This window comes from Enhydra lutris, unplaced genomic scaffold (genome assembly GCF_002288905.1).
Source record: "Enhydra lutris kenyoni isolate GAN:26980312 unplaced genomic scaffold, ASM228890v2 scaffoldscaffold11, whole genome shotgun sequence".
NCBI classification, from domain to species: Eukaryota; Metazoa; Chordata; class Mammalia; order Carnivora; family Mustelidae; genus Enhydra; species Enhydra lutris.
In genome coordinates this window covers 378,203-398,141 of record NW_019154095.1, presented here as the reverse complement: position 1 = coordinate 398,141, position 19,939 = coordinate 378,203, and the positions used below count along the sequence as shown (strand labels likewise).

Sequence of the window (19,939 nt, the reverse complement as noted above, 5' to 3'; positions counted from 1 at the left end):
GCACCCATCTCCGGGGGACGGCGCAGAGACTGCAGTGCTCCAGGAGGGCCCAGGGCCCTTTCGGGGGGCAATGCACACGGCACACTCTAACTCTACACTTGCACGTTGTTTATGTATCAGAAAACAACCAGCAGAGGAAACGTAGTTTCACGGCCGTTACTGGTGGCAAGAGGCTAACGCAGGTATTTTCATTTTCAAAAAGAGGAGAGGCTTGTGGAGAAAGGCTCTTCCACGGGAGGAGTGAGGCACGCAGAGGGAACAACAAACCGTGGGCAGGTTTGGGCGGCTGGAAGGACGGACTCTGGCCCGGGGACCCACCTCGTCAGAGCTCAGCGCCCGCACCCTTGTGGAGCTCCCAGCTCCGCCCCAGCGAGGACGCCCTCCCCGGGACGGGGAGGCACCCAGGAGCAGCCAGGGACAGCTCAGGATGGCCTGTGCTCGCAGGTGGTGCGCGGAGAAATCCTCACCGAACAGAGACCTCCGCGCTCACGCACAGCTCCCGGCCACCAACTCGCCGCACTCTGACCCATCTGAGCGCAGCCGCGGGGCCTCACCAGAGAAGAGGCGAGGTGCCCCGCTGGCCAGGGCATGCATCCGAATACAGCCCGCGGGGTCCGGAGCGCGGGACTCCGGATAGCACGCGGCAGCAGAGGGGTCCCCGCACACCGGGCACCGACGACGCCCTGGCAAACTCCGACCGGGGCCGAACCAAACAGATGCTATTACCTCAGGTGTAAAGTGATTTAACTCCCAATATTTCTGTCCCATCACTAACACTTTTAATTTCCTAGAAACCATTACAAGGAAACTATTTCTAATGTCTCACAGTCCTATTAAACCCGAAAATAAGAGCATCAGGAACCATCGTTTACACTTTGCCTATAATACATGTTGCACAGGATATATGTTCTTTCTGAGCCGAGACAGAAATTTTCTGTACAAACAGATGGCAATGCATCCAGGCTTCCGCAGAGATGCACTCTTCTCTCCTGTCAGCTCGCCGCTGGTCCCTGAGGCAGCGCGCACGCCTGTGAGCGACACGGAGTAGAACGGGTGCGTGAAATCATCGGGCGGGAGTCTCAGGAAGACCCGCGCTCGCCCCTGGGTCTCCCACGGCAACACACCTGAGGTGCGGCTGGGTGAAACGGGCAATGTGAGGCGGCCCCGGGAGAAAGCGCGTGGCATGAGGGGTGCCGGTGTGGGAGAAACGCCCAGCATTTCTGTTTCCTCCTGAGCTCGCTCCTCGTGCTCTGCTCTGCTATCAAACAAGCACAACTTTGCACCAACACTAGAAGCGTCTTAAATATGTACACGTGTCACCTTCAAATCCCAGCCCATCAAGTGTCCTTGAAACAGCTTTGAAGTGAAGACTTACTTTGACCACGTAAGTGAATCTCCGAATGTCCTGAATTGCACTCGAGAAGTCTAAGCGGTTGAAAGCCTCTCCCAGAGTACAGTAGCCGTGCCTCTGCAAACAGACAGAGCAGTTGAGATCCGTAATTAGTCACTTAGTCAAAATGGAGTGACAGTTAACGTGATCTGTCTGTGCAAATTTTTTCAATTTTGGGAAAGGACATTTGTTTTTATGATTTATTCCACACTTAGTGCAGAGTAAAAACAGCAATGCTAAATATGTCACGTATAATTAAGACGCTACGCTCTGCCATTCTTACACCACTACGGACACAAGGACAAAGACAAACACTTGGTAGGGATCCTGTTGATTTCTCTTGTCAGACAAGCTGGGGAACTTCAATCACAATGGGGTGTGTTCTAGGCTAAGCTCCTACAGATGCACAGGCCATCTGCCCGGTCACTGTGAAGATGGGTTTGCTACAGACACACACGCAGAAACACCCACGGCCTCTGCAGGGAGCCCCTTGCCCCACGGGTCTAGAGGGCTCCCCATGGGTCTGGAAGGCACCCTGCACACCGGGCCAAGGCCTGAGGCCCAGGGCTGGGGGGTGACTACATGCAGGGTCCGGGTGGGGAGCAGAAGACACCAGGATACCAGTGATACCAGGAGCTGGTAACCAGACCCACAGGACCCCGAAGCCAAGGGAACAGATGGACACAGAGAACGTGTTTTCGGTACTGAAAACCCTGCCATCTTTTTCAGCTGTGTGTCCTTCACGACGGGCCCTACGGTCTACACTGGTTTGCACAGAGCTGTACACTGGGTGTCAGGAGTCATTCCAAACTCGAGCCCTGCATCTGAAATCCTGAGGGTATATAGAGATTTTCAAGTCACGGCTGTGGGGTTAGACGAACTCATGACAGTCCTAGAAACATGAGGTGACAGATGACCCCTTGCCTCTCTAACGGAGGGTGGGACAGGCACTAGCGAAGCAGCTGGAGTGCACGCCTGAGTCTCAGACCAAAGACGCCTTGTGAAAGCTGATTGGGTTTTGTGCCCAAATCCCAAGAATGGTCCTAATGTGTGCACAAACCAACAAAACACATGTTTTTATAACAATACACGTTATTAATGAGTATCTACTATGTGCAGACTATTTTCCTGGGAGCTGTGCAGGAAGCAAAGGTGAATTATAGATTATAATCTGAAGTCCAACACTGCTGACATTTCTACTCCTCAATGAACGGAACTGTAAATGCTGGTATAGACACAGACTCCTTTTCAGGCGGCCACCCATGCCACAGCAGCCTCTTTTTGGGGGGAATTAAATCTAATTGACAGACTGTGAAATACTTGTTTGGGCCACATGAGCCCGCCTGCCTTTGGGGGGCCTGGTACCACATGTGGAAGCTCAGAGGCTGTGGGGCAGCCCCAGTGGGCCACGCAGACAAGCGGCAACAGTACCTGGTCCGTATCAGGTACTCAGCCCAGAGATGCAGCAAGGGTAAGAAGCCTGGCTGTGTCCCTGCCCCAGGGCCCACGCAACACCTCTGCAGACTCACAAGAAATGTCCCTTTGCTGCTCACACTGTCCTGACTGGGTCTCTGCTCTGTAGTCGGGTGTGGTAACACAGAGCAGATCAAGTATTACACAGGCATGAGCGGCAGCCACTCAGATTCCGCCAAGCGCTCCTCTGACGGGTCTCATGAGCGTGTGTGTAAGCCGAGAGCGAGCTCAAACCCACTGCAGTCCTCACCACTAACCAGCCGTATCAGTCTTCCGGCTCAGAAGCTGGCCCCTAAGCTTCTGGGAAGTGGGGCCACATCAGAACAACCATCATTAACACTTCTGGACATCCTACCCCTACACTAAACAACTACTTCCTCAACTGTGCTCCCCCGCTGCTACCAAGTAAGGCAAAGGAAGAGCTTCTCAGGCTGCGAAAGGGAGGAGGCGTCCGTGGGTACTGAGGAGAGAAGGAGGCAGAGTCAAAGTGAAAGGCCCACGGCCCACAGAAAAGCTGCAGCCAGCGTGGCAAAAGACAGGAGTAGGATGGGCTCCCACTGGTCTGGACAGGTTCGGACTTCACCCCAATGTCACACCGGTTCTAGATGGGGGCCACCCCTGTTCTCACTGCCCATAACACACGAGAGCAAGGACACACATGCCAGCAGCACCTGAGCTCACACCAGCAGCTTCTGGGGAGAGGTAGTGAGAAAATGTCACACCGTCTAAGGGTCCATCCTTGCTCTGAAACAGCCCTCCGGTTGACGCAGATCTGTGGCGGGGGCACTAACCACACACCGCACGTGCGCGTGCACACAGGTACACACACGTGCGTGAACACACATGCACACACGAACCACCGCTTCAAAGATCCTAGGTTTTCATCTGCTAGAATGTGAGCCAGAGATCTCATACTGCAAAAGAGAGAATTTATTTAATATGACATTGAGTATTCAACAGAAAACACCAAATACACTCTTATTTATAATGGAATACTTACTTCTCTCGTGCTTTCTTTATGGACATAGATCCATTTCTCACGATAAAAACCTAGAATAAAAATTAACTTTGTTTTTAAAATCTGGCAAATCATTTAAAATGAAGATTTTTACAGAACTTCAACAGTTGTACATGGTAACAAAATTAATCTGACTTATACAGATAAGAGATGCTATCACTTGGTTGAATGTCAACAGAACTGCTATTTCCCAACACCAGTTTAAGAGCTGCTGAAACATCTTGACATGAAAAATGACTTCAGATAGTGCCACATCTTAGCAACTTAGAAGAAAACTAGCTCTATAAGAAACTGCAGTTAATAGCAAAACATAAAGGACTATAAAAACATGATTTGTTAAAAAAAAAAAAAAAGGTGATTAGTCATTAATTCTGTGTACCCTAACAATTCTTCTTCTTCTACTGTTGTCTTTTTCACGTAACTCAGTCCCAGAGCCTCAAGGACTGTGACAACTCTGTTCTCCACAGGACCCCGTCTTTTCCAGCAGCCTGAATACCCTAAGATAGAGGCCAGCGACTCCTGCTCGGGCCACAGTGGGGAGTGGGGCCTGTCACGCAGGTGAGCCAGGAGGCTCCCTGCCCGGCCGGGCCCGCGTGCGTCCCTCGGCTCCCAGGCCAGCTCTGCCCGGAGTCCAGAGTCAAGACCCCTGCCACCTGGGCTTTTTGCTTGGGAGCGAACTGGTCACTGAGCTCACGACCATTTTTCAGTCATTACACATGCATGAGCTGCTTTGTGGGTTTTGCTATCTTTTTTGTTTTAGCAAATCTTGCTAACTAAATGGTGAAGCCGCAAAGAGTCTGACAACCAAGTCGGTGGGCGATACTGCATACAGAGCCACTATTCACGTGTCGTCCCTTACTTCTTCAGACAGCAAGTTGTCAAAACAGTTTAGTATGTGAATATATTAAACAAGTAAAATACCATGAAACTGTTAATAAAAATGATCTTACATTGAGCATTTGTATCATTTCTAAAATGATCCTTTTTCCTCTTTTTGGACGTGTATTCCTGCTCTTCGTTACTGAATATTTCTTCATCATCACTATTTAAGATACTGAAATAAAGACACATTTTATTAAAGACTTTCACACGGAGATCTTCATTTGGCTTTTCTTTTATAAAATAAGATATTGGTTTGCAACTCAGGAGACCAAAACAAAAATCATGAAATTCTGAAAGCAACCAGTGACTTTCAAAGCAGCACATTCCAAGTCTGAGGTTACAAGGTTAATGTGTCATCTGTTGTTTGCGGCGAGAAATCGGAGGTTTACCAGGTTCTTCTGAGGATGTCAGAGCAGGAAGGGCAGGACACGGTCAGACCATGCCAGGGTGTTGGGTACGCGCCACCAAGGGAGGCTCACACTTGACAGCCTTCACTGTGACAGGGATGTCACAGACACTACTACAAACACTCGGGAGGTAGGTCAGTGGGAGAACAGGGTGCCCAGTACAGACTCATGGCGTACCAATTCCTGAGCCAACATCTCCTTCATCCCCCCAGGCTCCCACACTCACCCCTAACCACCACTGCACGGGACGCTGGCTTAGGAAGCACCGACCAAACAGTGTGAACTGTTAAGGTGCTTAACTGAAGCCAGGTGACAGAAAAGGTTGATTTTCCCATTTAAATACATCTAATTAAAAGCTTTCCCAGGGCACCTGGGTGGCTCAGTGGATTAAGCCGCTGCCTTTGGCTCAGGTCGTGGTCTCAGGGTCCTGAGAGACCCTCCTCGATCGAGCCCCACATCTGCCTCGGCATCCCTGCTGAGCGGGGAGCCTGCTTCCCCCTCTCTCTCTGCCTGACTCTCTGCCTACTTGTGATCTCTCTCTCTGTCAAATAAATAAATAAAATCTTAAAAAAAAAAAAAAAGGCTTTCCCAATTTCTCTTTTTCTTTCTACCCCCCTTTCTTGGCTAAAATAAGGAAACAATAAGGCAGTAACTCAACAACTTAAATACATTTTCTTTAAAAGGTACCTTATAGTTAAAAAAAAATAATAACTGTACACAGCATTCCACCCTATCAAAGGTAAAGGTGCACACAATTTTTACGTTCAACACACCAGCAGTGGGCCAGTTAGAGGCTTGCAGAGAGGTGATGAGCTGGCTGGTGGAGGTCCGGGCCCAACACTCGGGCCGAGGGCTAACGCTGCTGTTTTCCAGCACACTGGACAAGAAGGCGGTGACAGCTCCACTAGCCAGCGTTTACATCTCACGAACACAGCTGCCTGCACCAAGGGAATCCATTTATCACAGTCCGAAGACACACACACCGCACTGGCAACAGCTGTAAATCACCAGGACAAGTGCAAGTGCATTGACAAAAACAAGCGAAGTTTCCCACTCGGTGGCAGGTTCCACCAAAGGAACTCCTGGATACTGGCTGGTCCCGTGGTGTCACACTCAACCTTAGGTGAGTCGGGTGTCCTTGATCCAGATCCTGAACACAAGTCAGCTTTTCCAAACTAGAGCCATGAGCACACTAAGGAAGGGCAAACATCTGCTGTTCTCTACTGACCACGCCACACAGACGACACAGCCTACAGGACGGACCCTCCCCCGACGGGAGATCCCATTCTATCCCGCAGACACGCAGCAGGACTGGCTGTAGGAGCTGTCCTTCTGGCAGGTATATCACGGTGTGGCGATGGCCCCTGGGGCTCCCCATGCCAGCACACACAGAACATGGCCATGTGGGTAGTGAAGGACTCAGTCAGGTCCCGGGGCCACACCAGGCATGGCGCCCCACTTGGGTCCACACGGATAATCAAGAGAAAACAGCCACTCTAAGGAAACTAAGTTGCCATCTTCACAAAGTATATCTTCAGTGGTTTTTATACTACCAGGTAAAAACATACACATATATAAGCAGGTAAGAAAAAGAAATGCTTCCAAGATTAAAATTCAACATTTAAAACCATCATTCCATGCTAAGCGAAGTAAGTCAGAGAAAGACATTTATCATATAATCTCTCTGATATGAGGAATTTGAGGGGCAGGGCGGAGGGTTATGGAGGGGGATGAAACAAGAAGGGATCAGGAGGGAAACAAGCCATAAGAGACTCTTAATCTCGCAAAACAGAGGGTTGCCGGGGGAGGAGGGAGGGAGAGGATGGCTGGTGATGGACACTGGGGAGGGTATGTGCAACAGTGAGTGCTGTGAAGTGTGTAAGACTGATGATTCACAGACCTGTACGCCTGGGGCTAATAATACATTATATGTTAAAAAAAAAAAAAAGAAAAGAAAAAGGGAAGAAAAGATGGGAGGGAGGGAGGGAGGGAGGAAGAAAAAAAACTACTCTTCCATTTCACATGCACACAAGCCATTGAGCCACCACAGTTCAGAGGAAACGCCCTCATTTATCACCTCTGGTTTTACGAGCGAGATCAACAGCACCAACTCGGATTTAAAAGTCGGGAAACTTCAACGACAAAACCAAACAGCTGGAATAAAAATGAGTAGAATGAACAGATGTTCCTCCAAAGATGACACACTGGAGGTCAACGATGCACACCGTCACCAGTCACGTGGGACACAGTGAGCGGCCAGCTCCCACCTCGCAGGACGGCCACCACACAGAGCCTGGAAAATAAGTGTTGGTGAGGACACAGGAGCCCCTGTGCTGGTGGGATGGAGAAGGGCAGCCTCTTCCAAAACTCGTGTTTGCAGCACCCCCTACAGAAACCAAGCACAGAAGCCCCGGCTGACCCAAGCTCCCTCCTGGGTAGGTGTCTAGAAGTGGAAGCAGACTGTCCACGGGCGTCTGCACACTGGCACTCCCAGCAGCTGGCAGTTGAGAGCCACTCGTGTCTGTGCACACGGGGGGACGAGCACAACAGAAGGTGGTCCCTGCGCACAACAGGGTGTCCTCCAGCTCGAAACAGAAGGGAATCCTGGCACACACTGGAACGTGGGGAACTCAGAGGACATCATCCGAGCGAGCCAAGCAGTCATGGAAGGACAAAGTACACATGCTTCCGAGGGTCTGCGGGATGTCGTGGAGTCAGAGAGCAGGGTGGACGGAGCTGGAACTGGGAGGAGGCATGGGGTCCGAGCACGGGGACCGAGCGTCCGTGGGGAGGGCGTGGGGAGAGCTGCAGAGCAGCACGCACACACATTCAGTGCCCCCGACACCAGAAGACGGTGAAGACGGGGCGAGGTGTGCTTTATTCACCACAGTGCTCACGCCCTCCCTCTCTGCCCAGTCGTGGTCCCCTTACCACCCCCGACTGTTCTGAGGTAAGCCCCCGACAGGCTCTCTCTCAGGATGACCCCCAGTCCTGCTGGGGCGGGTGTGGCGAGTGCCTCTTCACAGACAAGCTCCCACAGGGCAGGGACATGGGGTGTCCCCGATGCCTGCGGTGTGCTCCCTGCGGCCCCCACCACGAGGCCGGGCCGCACGCTTTGGCCAGGAAGCCCGTCCGCCCGCAGCCGCACCTCGTCTCACCGACTCCCCCTCTCCCGAGCCGCCAGCTGTCTTCCGAGCACACTTAAGGCATCCGTGGTGACACACGTCTTCTCTCCTACCCCGGGTTTTGCTCGGGGCAGGAAGCCGCAGCACCCAGCCCCGCCGGAGTGCTCCCAGCCAGGACCTCACATGCTGCATGGAAGCAGGTGTCTGTCCCACGGATGGGGCTGGGGAGTGGCCCTTCAGAACACGCCTAAGCGCTCACCCCAGTTCCAGGGCACGCCACCTTATCAGCCCTCAAAGAGGTCTTGTGCCCCTTTCTCGACGTCTTCCCCTTCCTCTAACGGGACTGTTTGTTCGCTGGACGTGTCCAAGACCTCCCTCGCCCTACTCCCCATTTCAGAAGTCATTTTCTCTTCCTGCTGCTCAGGTGGGTGCTTTCCACTCGCCCATCTCCCTGACCCCTGCCCCGACCTTCTGCGTCCCCTCGTCTGCTGTGGACCCCTCTGGCGTTACTGTATTCTTTGGCCCCGACTGGCTCTGTCTGTGTCTCCTGCATCCGCTGAGGGTCTGAGTCCACCCAGCCTTCCCTCCAGCCGAGCGAGCATCTGCATGACCGTTCGGCTCTTCCTCAGGCACTGCCTGCCTCTGTGTTGGGCAGTTCTGCTGCCATTGTGTCTGGTTCTCCTGGAGCAAAGGCCTCTGTCGACCCATTCTGCTTGGCCTTCTGTGTTTTCGTGAGTCTTAAACCTGAGGAAGGGTATGGTGCCTGCCGGCGACTGGGCGAGCTGGACAGAGCTGTGGCTGGTGGAGGCTGGGAGTCGGAGGGCTCTCCGTGCCAGGCCGCCCTGTGGGATGGCCAGAGCCACAATGGGAGTGGGTGGGGACAGCCCCGAGGCTCCCCATGCAAACGGTACTCTGGTAGGACGGTGGCGCTAAAGCAGCTGCACAGAGAGGGGTCCCAGGGCCTCCCCAGTGTGGGCACCCTGACAGGACAGTACGTGAGGAGAAGCAAACACAGGCCGATGCAGTCTCTGGGCTCTCATGCGGGGGGCACCCCAGAGGGACAACTCGGGCGGGGGGCCACCCAGGTGCTCCAGGCTGTGCACAGAGTGCCCTGATGGGACTGCTACTGCCGAAGTGGGCACGGGCCACGGGGGTCTCTGGGCTGTCCATGAGGGGGCATCCCGACAAGACAGAGACGGCGGAGTGGGAGCAAGCCAGGATGTCCCAGATGCCCAGTGCAGGGCGCCCTGGGGGGGCTGGCAGGGCCTGGAGCAACGAAGCAAGGCATCGGAAGCTGAGGCGGGGACGGTCTGCAGTGGCCCAGGGTGCTCCGCACCGGTGTCGCCTTGGTGAGACAGCGGGAGCTGCAGTGAGCACTGAGCGGGGTGCCCCAGTGTGCCCAGTGCTGGGGATACCTCCCTGGGGCGGCTGGGGCTGCTGTGGCTCAGGGACCCGGGCTCAGGGATGCGGCAGGCCGGTCAGGACAGCAGGTCAGACCTGCTCCCATCCGCACTGTCAAGGGGAGGGGAATGTAAGCCATGAGGCTCACCAGCCCCAGACCCAGAGCGTCCAGCAGCTCTCCACGGTTTGGTACAATTTTAAGGATATCTCTTTTATAAGCTAGTTATCTTTTCAACGGTGGCTTTTTTCTGTGCCCCAGGGCTGACGCGTGTGCCCGCAGTCCCTTGGCACGCTCTCCCTGCTGTTGTTCACAGCACCGGGGGTGGGGCCCCTCCCCACGGTGCCCTCCTCTGTTCACTCTCTGCTCGGTCTCTAGGTCTGTTGTGCAGAAGCTCCTCGGTCAGCCCTCAGTTCTTCTTCAGGAGGAACTGCTCAGCCAATAGTGCTGGATTTGGGGGTCCCTGGAGCTGGTGAATTCCGGGGCTTCCTACACTGTCATCTTGATCTTGAGCACAACCTGATTTGGAAACAGGACCTCTGGCAATGGAATTAAGTGAAGGGGCTTGAGATAAAATCATCCTGGATAAACCATGGCAGCCCCAACTCCAAGAGCAGAGAAGCCACAGGAAGACTGGCAGGGGAAGGCCGTGTGACCGTGGAGGCAGAGACTGGAATGAGGCAGCCACCAGCCAAGGACAGCCACAGACACCATAAGCTGGGGCTGGCCCAGAGCCCGTCCACACCTGCATTTTGGACTTCCGGCTCCAACACCACTGACGTTATGGTTACGGCAAAGCGTACCTTTAAATTACTTGAGCTCAGTACTGATCTCAAAAGTGCACATGAGCTATCAACTCTGCTATCAAACACAGCAGACGTTGGGAGAGAAAACTCAGCAGACTTGATGCCTCATCAGAAACATGAATCACAGCCAACCTCAGATACAAAATGTGGCCACTTTCCCCCGAAACGGAACAAAACCCAGTGACGCCCTCAAACAAATGAGTCCAGGCTGACGTCCTCTGGCAGCTCCATCGGGCCCTGAACTGTGCGTCCACGGCGATGTGGAGCTGGACGGCCGCCGCTCCTCTCCCCAGCGCCGCTACAGTGTGAGCTCCAGCAGTTCCCGCGACAGTCCGCACTTACACGTCGGTCCTCAGCGCAGGCCTGTGTGTTTGTGCACACACTTTCCAAGAGAAAGACCAAGGGTCATAGCTCATCTTCTCCCGCTGGCCAGATATGCACATGACTCCTGTTCCTATTTCACGTCACTCTTGCATCAGCAATTAGTCTTTCTTACAAAAAGATATGAAAAGGAAAAGTCCAATTTATTTTTCAAAAAAGATTTAAAACCTGTTTTTAGGGCTAACACTTTATTCCTGAATATCTCCCACAACACATTTAGGGGCTCTGAGGCAGATGTATTATGGGAAGGGGGTGTGGGGAGGGTGGTGGCCATGCAGCCCCACGGTTTGCCCAAAAAGGAGACGCACTGGCCCCCACACACCACGTGGTTTAGTGAAGGAAAACGTGGTCTTGTTGAGGGTGGGATGGAGTTCTCCCGCAGACAGGCGGGCGGGCGGCCCAGCAACTCTGCCATCTGTGAAGGAGAAGCCAACCGGAAGCATGGAATGTGGGGCGGGCCAGCGCGACCTGGCCCTCACGGACTCCCTGTCACACAGAGCTGACCACCGCCTCCGGCTGCTACCCTTCCCGCAGACTCAGCACTGGCTGTGATACTCCCACGGCCACCAACCCTATCGAGTCCTCCCCACCTCATGTCACAACACATAACCTAGAACGACGAAGGCAACCCCAGAGCGGAGTTGTAGCTGGGGTCACAGGCCGGAAACAGCCTCAGGAGACAAGCTCAAGAGACCCCAGAGAGCTGCAGGAATGCCATCTGTTCAGGGTGCAGGCCACGGCGGACTTCAGGAACGTGCACCAACACAGGAAGCACGAGACCGGGGGCTTCGTGAGGAATCCGTTACAGGATCACTCCGGAGCAGAGTGCAGGACACCAACAGGACGGCCGGGTGGAGGCAAACGGCAGCCAAGCAAAGAACACTTGTTTGTTTGTAAGACCATGGAGCGCGGCACAGCGCGTCCCGTCACCCAGCACTGTTCACAGAGAACCAGCGCGAGGCCAGCAGCAAACTGCGTGGTTTACTGTAGGGAGCGGACAGTCTGTCGCGGAACAGAAGGAATGAAGGGACGACACAGAGATGCTCCTCAAACACGAGATGACAGGCTCTCTCCGTGCACGAGACTAACCATGGGTGCAAGAGCACAGGCACGACGGTGTCTGAAACACGGGTCACTGCAGCCCCACGGAGCAGAAGTACAGAGGGCGCGGCTCGGCTCCACAAGGGAAAGAGCTCGGGATGAGCTCACAGGGCAAAATCAGACACAAACCCCGCGTGTGAGAAGCACACCTCTGAGAAGACGGGAAACATACATCGGAATTCATGGGAGTCCAGGAAAACAACTGTCACAGGAAATCACAGCATCAAGTACATGTAATTTAAATATAGGTAGATAGATAAAAACCTAAGAAATGTGAATAACTTGGACATACATTTTGGAAAGCTAGAGAAAGAATTACTAAAGATAAAAGCAAATCCCAATAACTAGAAAAAAAGTAGCACTAAAAAATCCAAAGCTAGTCCTCTGCAGAAAATAATCAGCAAGATAAAGCACAAGATAGCTTATCAGAGAAATTAAAGTACAAACACATTTCACAATGACAAGAAGAAAATTATCAGTGCAAACAGAAAATTTAAAGACTGTAAAGGACTATATTACAAAATGCTTTTGTAAACTAGAAGAAATAAAACTGATAAATTTGGTAAGACACCACTAAAAAATCAGATTTTTCCTTAGAGGCAGGGATGTTGATTATAAAGTGCACCTAAGAAGCAGAAGACAAGTGTGAGCGAGAGCAGCATGGAGGGGAAGCAACTCGCCCCCACTGACTCTGAAACACAGTCTAAAACCTCGTGACAACTGCCTCTGCTCCGGCTCAAGACAGCGACACAGGAGGACCCTGAGCCCAACACCCCCCTTGCACACACCAAGGCTCTGTAGCCAAGGAACAACTTCCTCCCTGAGCAGCTCCTCCACATCGAGTGAACAAGAAACACCGCCACGGGAGCAGGTGGGAGAGGCTGAGACACAATCTCGCCATGCACCCTACTGGGGCCCCAGCACAGCGACACACGTTCGGGAGCCAATCACAACCACAAGCTTGTCCCTGAAGAGCAAAGGGCTTGAACCTGCGTGGGGAACCCCAACACTTACAACCTGCATCTGAGAGACAAACCCTCAAAACGTCCAGCTGGGAAGGCCACAGACACAAGGCCACGGACACAAGGCCAAGGCAAGTGAGAAACGGCTCTCGTAGAGCTCCGTGTGCAGACTCCCCCACCCTGCAGCCCAGCACAGACTTTCTGGGAACAAGGCTTCCCGGCTCTTTATAAGGCGCTGGCCTTGGTGGGGGGGTGGGGTGAAGGGGCAGGCCTACAATCTGACACACGCCTCGGAGCCGACTGACATGCCCTCCCGACACATGGGCTGGAGGGAACCTCTCTGTGCTCTCCTGCCGCATCTGGAAAGGATCCCGTCCACTCCCCCAGCAGGCGGCTTTCCGTGGCTGCCAACCAGGGACACGGTCAGATCTCCCGGCTCTGGTGGCCAGCAGGGCCACACTCGCGTACTCTCACACTGCTGCCCACAGGTCTGGTCGCCCGTCAGCCGGAATCGGGGGCTGCCTGAGACCCGCCCCGAAGCACGGCCTGGCTTGGGCGCACTCTCAAGGACTAGGAGCCCGTAAGCAGCCAGAGACAGCCTGGACGCTCACGAAGACCTGCGAGGTGACCAAGACTGAGGGCGGGGCTGACTGAGAAGTTGCATCGCCCAGACACGGCCAGCCCTTCAAGCCTGGGAGAGCTGATGGTTTCCTCTAATGCAGAAGAACCCACACGGAGAGTCAAGTAAAATGAAGAAACAGAGTTGTATGCATGAAACAAAAAGATCAAACCCGAGAAAACAAACCTTAGTGAGACAAAGGTAAGTAACTTACCTGATAAAACGTTCAATACCTGACAAGAGTTCAAAGTAACGGTCCTATGGGTGCTCCCTGAGCTCCCAGGAAGAACGGCTGGGCAGAGAGACAGAAAATGTGCTGAAGTTCCAGGAGGAGTCCCGCACCACACACGGCACCAGGAGGGCCCACAGCAGACTCATGGAGAGAGCAGGAGAGGGGGTCAGCGGGCAGCGGGACCTCACCCAGTCAGAGAAGCAAAAAGGAAAAAGAATGAGAAAGAATTAAGTGATCTTAAGGGAATTATGAACACCAAGTGGACCTACATTCTCATTACAGGCTCCCCAGAAGGAGAACGGAGAGAAAAGGGCAGGGGCGGGGGGACTCATTTGAAGAAACAATGGCTGAGAACCTCCTACCCTGAGGACAGAAACAGACATCCAGACCCAGGAAGCTCAGAGTTCCAGTAAGATGAACCCAAAGGGATCCACACCAAGACACACTATAATTGAACCATCGAAAGTTAAGCAGCATGAGAAAAACCATCTGCTGCATATAAGAGAACCCTCCAAGACTACCTGCAGGTTTTTCAGTAGGAACTGTGCCAGCCAGAGCAAGTGGCATAATATATTCCAAGTGCTAAAAGGAAAAAATAGCTGAGATTACTCTACCCAGCAAAGCTGTCCTGCAGAACTGAGGAGAGAGAAAGAGTTCTATAGATGAGCAAAATTTAAAGGATTTAATCGCCACCAGACTAGCCTTACAAGAAGTGTTCAAAGGACTTCTTCAAGCTGACACGAGAGGGTACTGATTAGTAACAAGAAAAATATGAAAACATGAATTTCACTGGTAAAGGTAAATATATACTAAAATCCAGAATACTCTAATATTGTAAAAGTGGTGGGTTATAATTACTAATAAAGCTAATATAAAGATTTAAAAAATAGTAAAAATACAATTATTTCTTAACAGATACACAAGATTAAAAGATGTAAATTGTGGTATCAAAAACATAACAGGGATGGTAAGATATAAAGCTTTAGAATGTCTTCCAACTTAAGTTATCAAATTAAATCAGACAGCTATAAATAGAGCTGTTTTATGTGAGCCTTGTGGTGGCCACAAAACAAAAACCTATTGTGGAAACCCAAAAGATTACGAGGGAGCAAGGGAAGCATACCAACATAGGAAATCACCAAGTCACAACAGTAAGACCCAGAGGAGAAAGAAACAGGGAGAAAGACACATAACTACCAGAAATTAACAAAATGGCAGTAAGTACAGACCTATCAGTAATGACTTTAAATGAGGAAGGACTAACTTCTGCTGTCACATGACACAGAGGGGACAAACGGATAAAAGAACAAGACCCATCTGCATGTGGCCTAACAGACTCACTTGAGATGGAATAAGGGGACAAAAGAAGATAGTTCAAGCAAATGGAAACCAAAAGGAAAAGCTGGGGTAGCGATATACACCTCGTAAAACAGACTTCAAGACAAAGGCTATAGTAACAGACACAGAAGGTCACTGCATAAAGATAAAGGGGTCACTCCAACGAGAAGATACAACATCTGTGTTTCTGCATCCAACATAGAAGTACCAAAATAAAGAAAATATTAACAGATCTAATAATCACAGAGGATGTAATACCCTCATTTCATCAATGGATAGATAACCCTCACAGAAAATCAATGAGGCAACAAGAGCCTTACAGGACACATGAAACCAGAGAGGACTTAACAGGTACACACAGAATATTCCCTCCAAAATTCCTACTTCAATGCACATGGCACATTCTCCAGCACAGATCACAGGTTGGGCCACAAAACAAATCTTCCTAAATTTAAGAAGATAGAAATGATATCAAATTTGTTTTCGGACCACAATGATATGAAACTAGAAAGCAGTAAAAAGTAAACTGGAAAATTAACAGATGTATAGCGTTACAACAACCCGTTACTGCACAACCAATGGGTCTAATAAGAAAACAAAAGAGAAGTAAGAAAACATCCTGAGACAAATGAAAATGGAAAACAACACAGCAACACATACAGATGTTCTGCAGGGGAATTTCAGAGTGGTAAACAACTACGTGGAAAAACCAGAAAAATCTCAAACTAACTTCATATCTCAAGGAACTAAAGAAGAAGAATAAATGAAAGTTAGCAGAGGAAAAGTAGGCACCAAATTTCAGAGTAGTTATAAGTGAAATGCAAAATAAAAACACATAGGAAAGATCAATAGGACTAAGAGATTTTTCAGAACATAAAATTGACAAACCTTTGGCTAGACTTACCAAGAAAAAGAGAAAATTCAAATAAAAATTAGAAATAAAGGGGCGCCTGTGTGGCTCAGTGGGTTAAGCCACTGCCTTCGGCTCAGGTCACGATCTCAGGGTCCTGGGATCGAGCCCTACATCGGGCTCTCTGCTCAGCCGGGAGCCTGCTTCCTCCTCTCTCTCTGCCTGCCTCTCTGCCTACTTGTGATCTCTCTCTCTGTCACATAAAAAAAATAAAATTAAATTTAAAAAAAATTAGAAATAAAAGAGGATATATCACAACTGATACAGAAAATACACAGAATCATAAAAGACTACTAGGAACAACTATGCACCAACAAACAGACAACTCAAAAGATCCACATAAATTCCTCAAAACTTACAACCTCAAAGACAATCATTAATAAACACAATATATGAACAGACCTTTTACTACCAAGAAGATTGATTCAGGAAACAAAAACCCTCCAGTAAACCAAAGTCAGGACCAGATGGCTTCACTGATGAATTCTGCCAAACATTTAAAAAAGAACTAAAACTGATCCTTTTCAAAGTCATCAGCAAGAAAAGGAGATGAAGGAATGCTTCCAAACTCATTTTTTTAAGGAAGTCAGCAGTGCCTTGATACCCAACTAGACAAGAACACCAGGAGGAAGAAGCTTACAGGTCTGTATCCCTGATGAATACAGATGCAAAACCCTCAGTCAAGTATCAGCAAACAAGGGGCGCCCGGGTGGCTCAGTGGGTTAAGCCTCTGCCTTCGGCTCAGGTCATGATCTCAGGGTCCTGGGATCGAGGCCCGCATAGGGCTCTCTGCTCAGCAGGGAGCCTGCTTCCCCCTCTCTCTGCCTGCCTCTCTGCCTACTTGTGATGTCTCTCTGTCAAATAAATAAATAAAATCTTTAAAAAATATCTATCAGCAAACAAAATTAACATAATGTTAGAAGAACTACGCACCATGATCAAATGGAATTTATTCCAAGGATGCAAAGACGGTTCAACATCTGCAAATCCATCAACATGATACACTGCATTAACAAAAGGAAGAATAAAAATCATATGATCAACACAACAGATACAGAACAATCACCTGACAAAATTTAATAGCCATTATGGCAAAAATTCTCAAGGAAGTGGGTATAGGTATCAAAACCACAATGAGATCCCACCTCACACCAGTCAGAACGGCTAAAATTAACCAGTCAGGAAACGACAGATGCTGGCGAGGATGTGGAGAAAGGGGAGCCTCCTACACTGCTGGTGGGAATGCAGGCTGGTGCGGCCACTCTGGAAAACAGCACGGAGGTTCCTCAGAAAGTTGAAAGTGGAGCTACCTTATGACCCAGCAATCGCACTACTGGGTATTTACCCAAGAATATAAAAACACACATTCGAAGGAGCACATGCACCCTGATCTTTACTGTAGCAATATCAACAATAGCCAAACTATGGAGAAAGCCCGTGTCCATCAACAGATCAATGGATAAGGAAGATGTAATATATATATATATATATATATATTTTTAAAGATTTTATTTATTTGAAAGAGAGACAGTGAGAGAAAGCATGAGAGGAGAGAAGGTCAGAGGGAGAAGCAGACTCCCTGCGGAGCAGGGAGCCCGATGCAGGACTTGATCCCGGGACCCCGAGATCATGACCCGAGCTGAAGGCAGTCGCCCAACCAAACGAGCCACCCAGGAGCCCAGATTTAATATATATATTATGTAATATATACAATGGAATATTACTTTGGCATCAAAAAGAATGGAATATTGCCATTGGCGACGATGGGTATGGATCTAGAGAGTATTTTTTTTTAAAGATTTTTTTATTTATTTATTGGACAGACAGAGATCACAAGCAGGCAGAGAGGCAGGCAGGGAGAGCGGGGAAGCAGGCTCCCCACTGAGCAGAGAGCCCCGACACCGGGCTGGATCCCAGGACCCTGGGACCATGACCTGAGCCGAAGGCAGAGGCTTTAACCCACTGAGCCAACCAGGCGCCCCAAGAGTATTTTTTTAAGATTTTATTTATTTATTTGAGAGAGAGAGAGAATGAGACAGAGAGAGAGCATGAGAGGAGAGAGGTCAGCAGGAGAAGCAGACTCCCCACCAAGCAGGAGGCCGATGCGGAAACTCGATCCTGGGACTCCAGGATCATAACTTGAGCCAAAGGCAGTCGCTTAACCAACCGAGCCACCCAGGTGCCCAGAACTGAGAGTATTATGTTAAGGGAGATAAGTCAGCAGAGAAAAACAAATACCATAAGGTTTCACTGATACGTGGAATTTTTTAAAAAGATTTTATGTATTTATTTGCCAGAGAGAGACACAGTGAGAGAGGAAACACAAGCAGGGGGAGTGGGAGAAGGAAAAGCAGGCTTCCGGCTGAGCAGGGAGCCTATGCGGGACTCAATCTCAGCACCCTGGGATCATGACCTGAGCTAAGGCAGATGCTTAACGACTGAGCCCCCCGCCCCCGCCAGGTGCCCCTGATATGCGGTATTTAAGAAACAAAACACATGAGCATATAGGAAAGGAAAGAAAACAAATAATATGAAACCAGTGAGGGAGACAAACCGTAAGAGACACTTAACTCTAGGAAACAAGCTGAGGGCAGCTGGAGGGGAGGTCGTGGGGGGATAGGGTAACTGGGTGATGGGCATTAAGGAGAACACGTGATGGAAAGAGCACTGGGCATTACACACAACTGAGGAATCCCTGATGTCTTCCTCTGAAACCAATACTACACTATATGTTAAGTAACTTGAATTTAAATAAAAACTTGGGAGAAAATAAAATAAAAGCGGGTAGGGGTGAATCCTCCTCACATAACAGAGGTGGTACAGGACAGGCCCACAGCCACCCCGACACTCAGTGATGAAGAGCAAAAGCGTCTCCTCTGAGACCAGGAACAACACAAGGATGCCCACTTGTGCCACAGCTGGATGTCCTGGCCTGAGCAGCTTGGCTTGAAAAACAGGAGGCATCCAAATTGGAAAGTTAGAAGTAAAATGGTTACTATTTACAGGTGACGTGATACTATATACAGGAAACCCTAAACATTCCACCAAACAATCATTACAATAAATGAATTCAGTAAAATTACAGGATATAAAAATCAATATACAAAAACCTGTTGGTTTCTACATGCTTATAACAAGCTACCAAAAAAAAAGAAATTAAGGAAACAATCCCAATTATAATGGCACCAAGAAAGATAAAATACCTAGGACTAAATTTAATCAAGGAGGTCTGCATACATACACTGAAAACTGTAAGACACTGATGAAACAAACCTGAATAAGACACAAATAGATGGAAAGATACTCCATTTTCATGGACTGGAAGAACAAATGTTAACACGTCCCCACCACCTAAAGCAATCCACAGACTCGGGCCATCCCTATCAAAATTCCAAAGGCATATTTCACAGAAACAGAACAATCCTAATGTGCATACGGAGCCATGAAAGCTCGTGAACTGTCACAGCAATCTTGAGAAAGGGGAGCAAAACTGGAGGCATCATGCTCCCTGAAGTCAAATTCTATCACAAAGCTGCAGTCATCAGAACAGTACAGTTGGCATAAAAACAGACACAGAAACCAGTGGAACAGACCAGAGTGCACAAAAATAAACCCTCATGTAGGTGGTCCGTGGAGCCAAGAGTGGGGGGAAGGACAGGCTCTTTAGTAAATGGGGCTGGGAAAACTGGACGTCTTCATGCAAAAGAATGAGATCTGACCACTACCTCACACACCCATCAAATTAAGTAAAAATGGATTAAAGACTTCAGTGTAGGATCTGAAACCATAAACTCCTGGAAGGAAACACAGGGGGTACTAGCTCCCTGATATTCACTGGTCTTAGCGATGCTTCATTTTAATCGGACACCAAAAGCAAAGGCAACAAAAGCAAAAAA

At 49.9% G+C, this 19,939-nt stretch overlaps 1 protein-coding gene across 1 annotated transcript in view; it reads right to left on the bottom strand.

Annotated features, from left to right (window-relative positions):
* The window catches only part of LOC111144431 (F-box protein 25), a 57,592-nt gene that overhangs the window by 19,891 nt on the left and 17,762 nt on the right, over positions 1 to 19,939 (bottom strand). The window contains exons 3-5 of the mRNA XM_022498734.1: positions 4,832 to 4,935; positions 3,864 to 3,913; positions 1,376 to 1,468 (exon numbers count right to left, since the gene is read on the bottom strand). Of these exons, the coding sequence (XP_022354442.1) occupies positions 1,376 to 1,468; positions 3,864 to 3,913; positions 4,832 to 4,935 (247 nt within the window). The remainder of the gene's footprint in view (positions 1 to 1,375; positions 1,469 to 3,863; positions 3,914 to 4,831; positions 4,936 to 19,939) is intronic.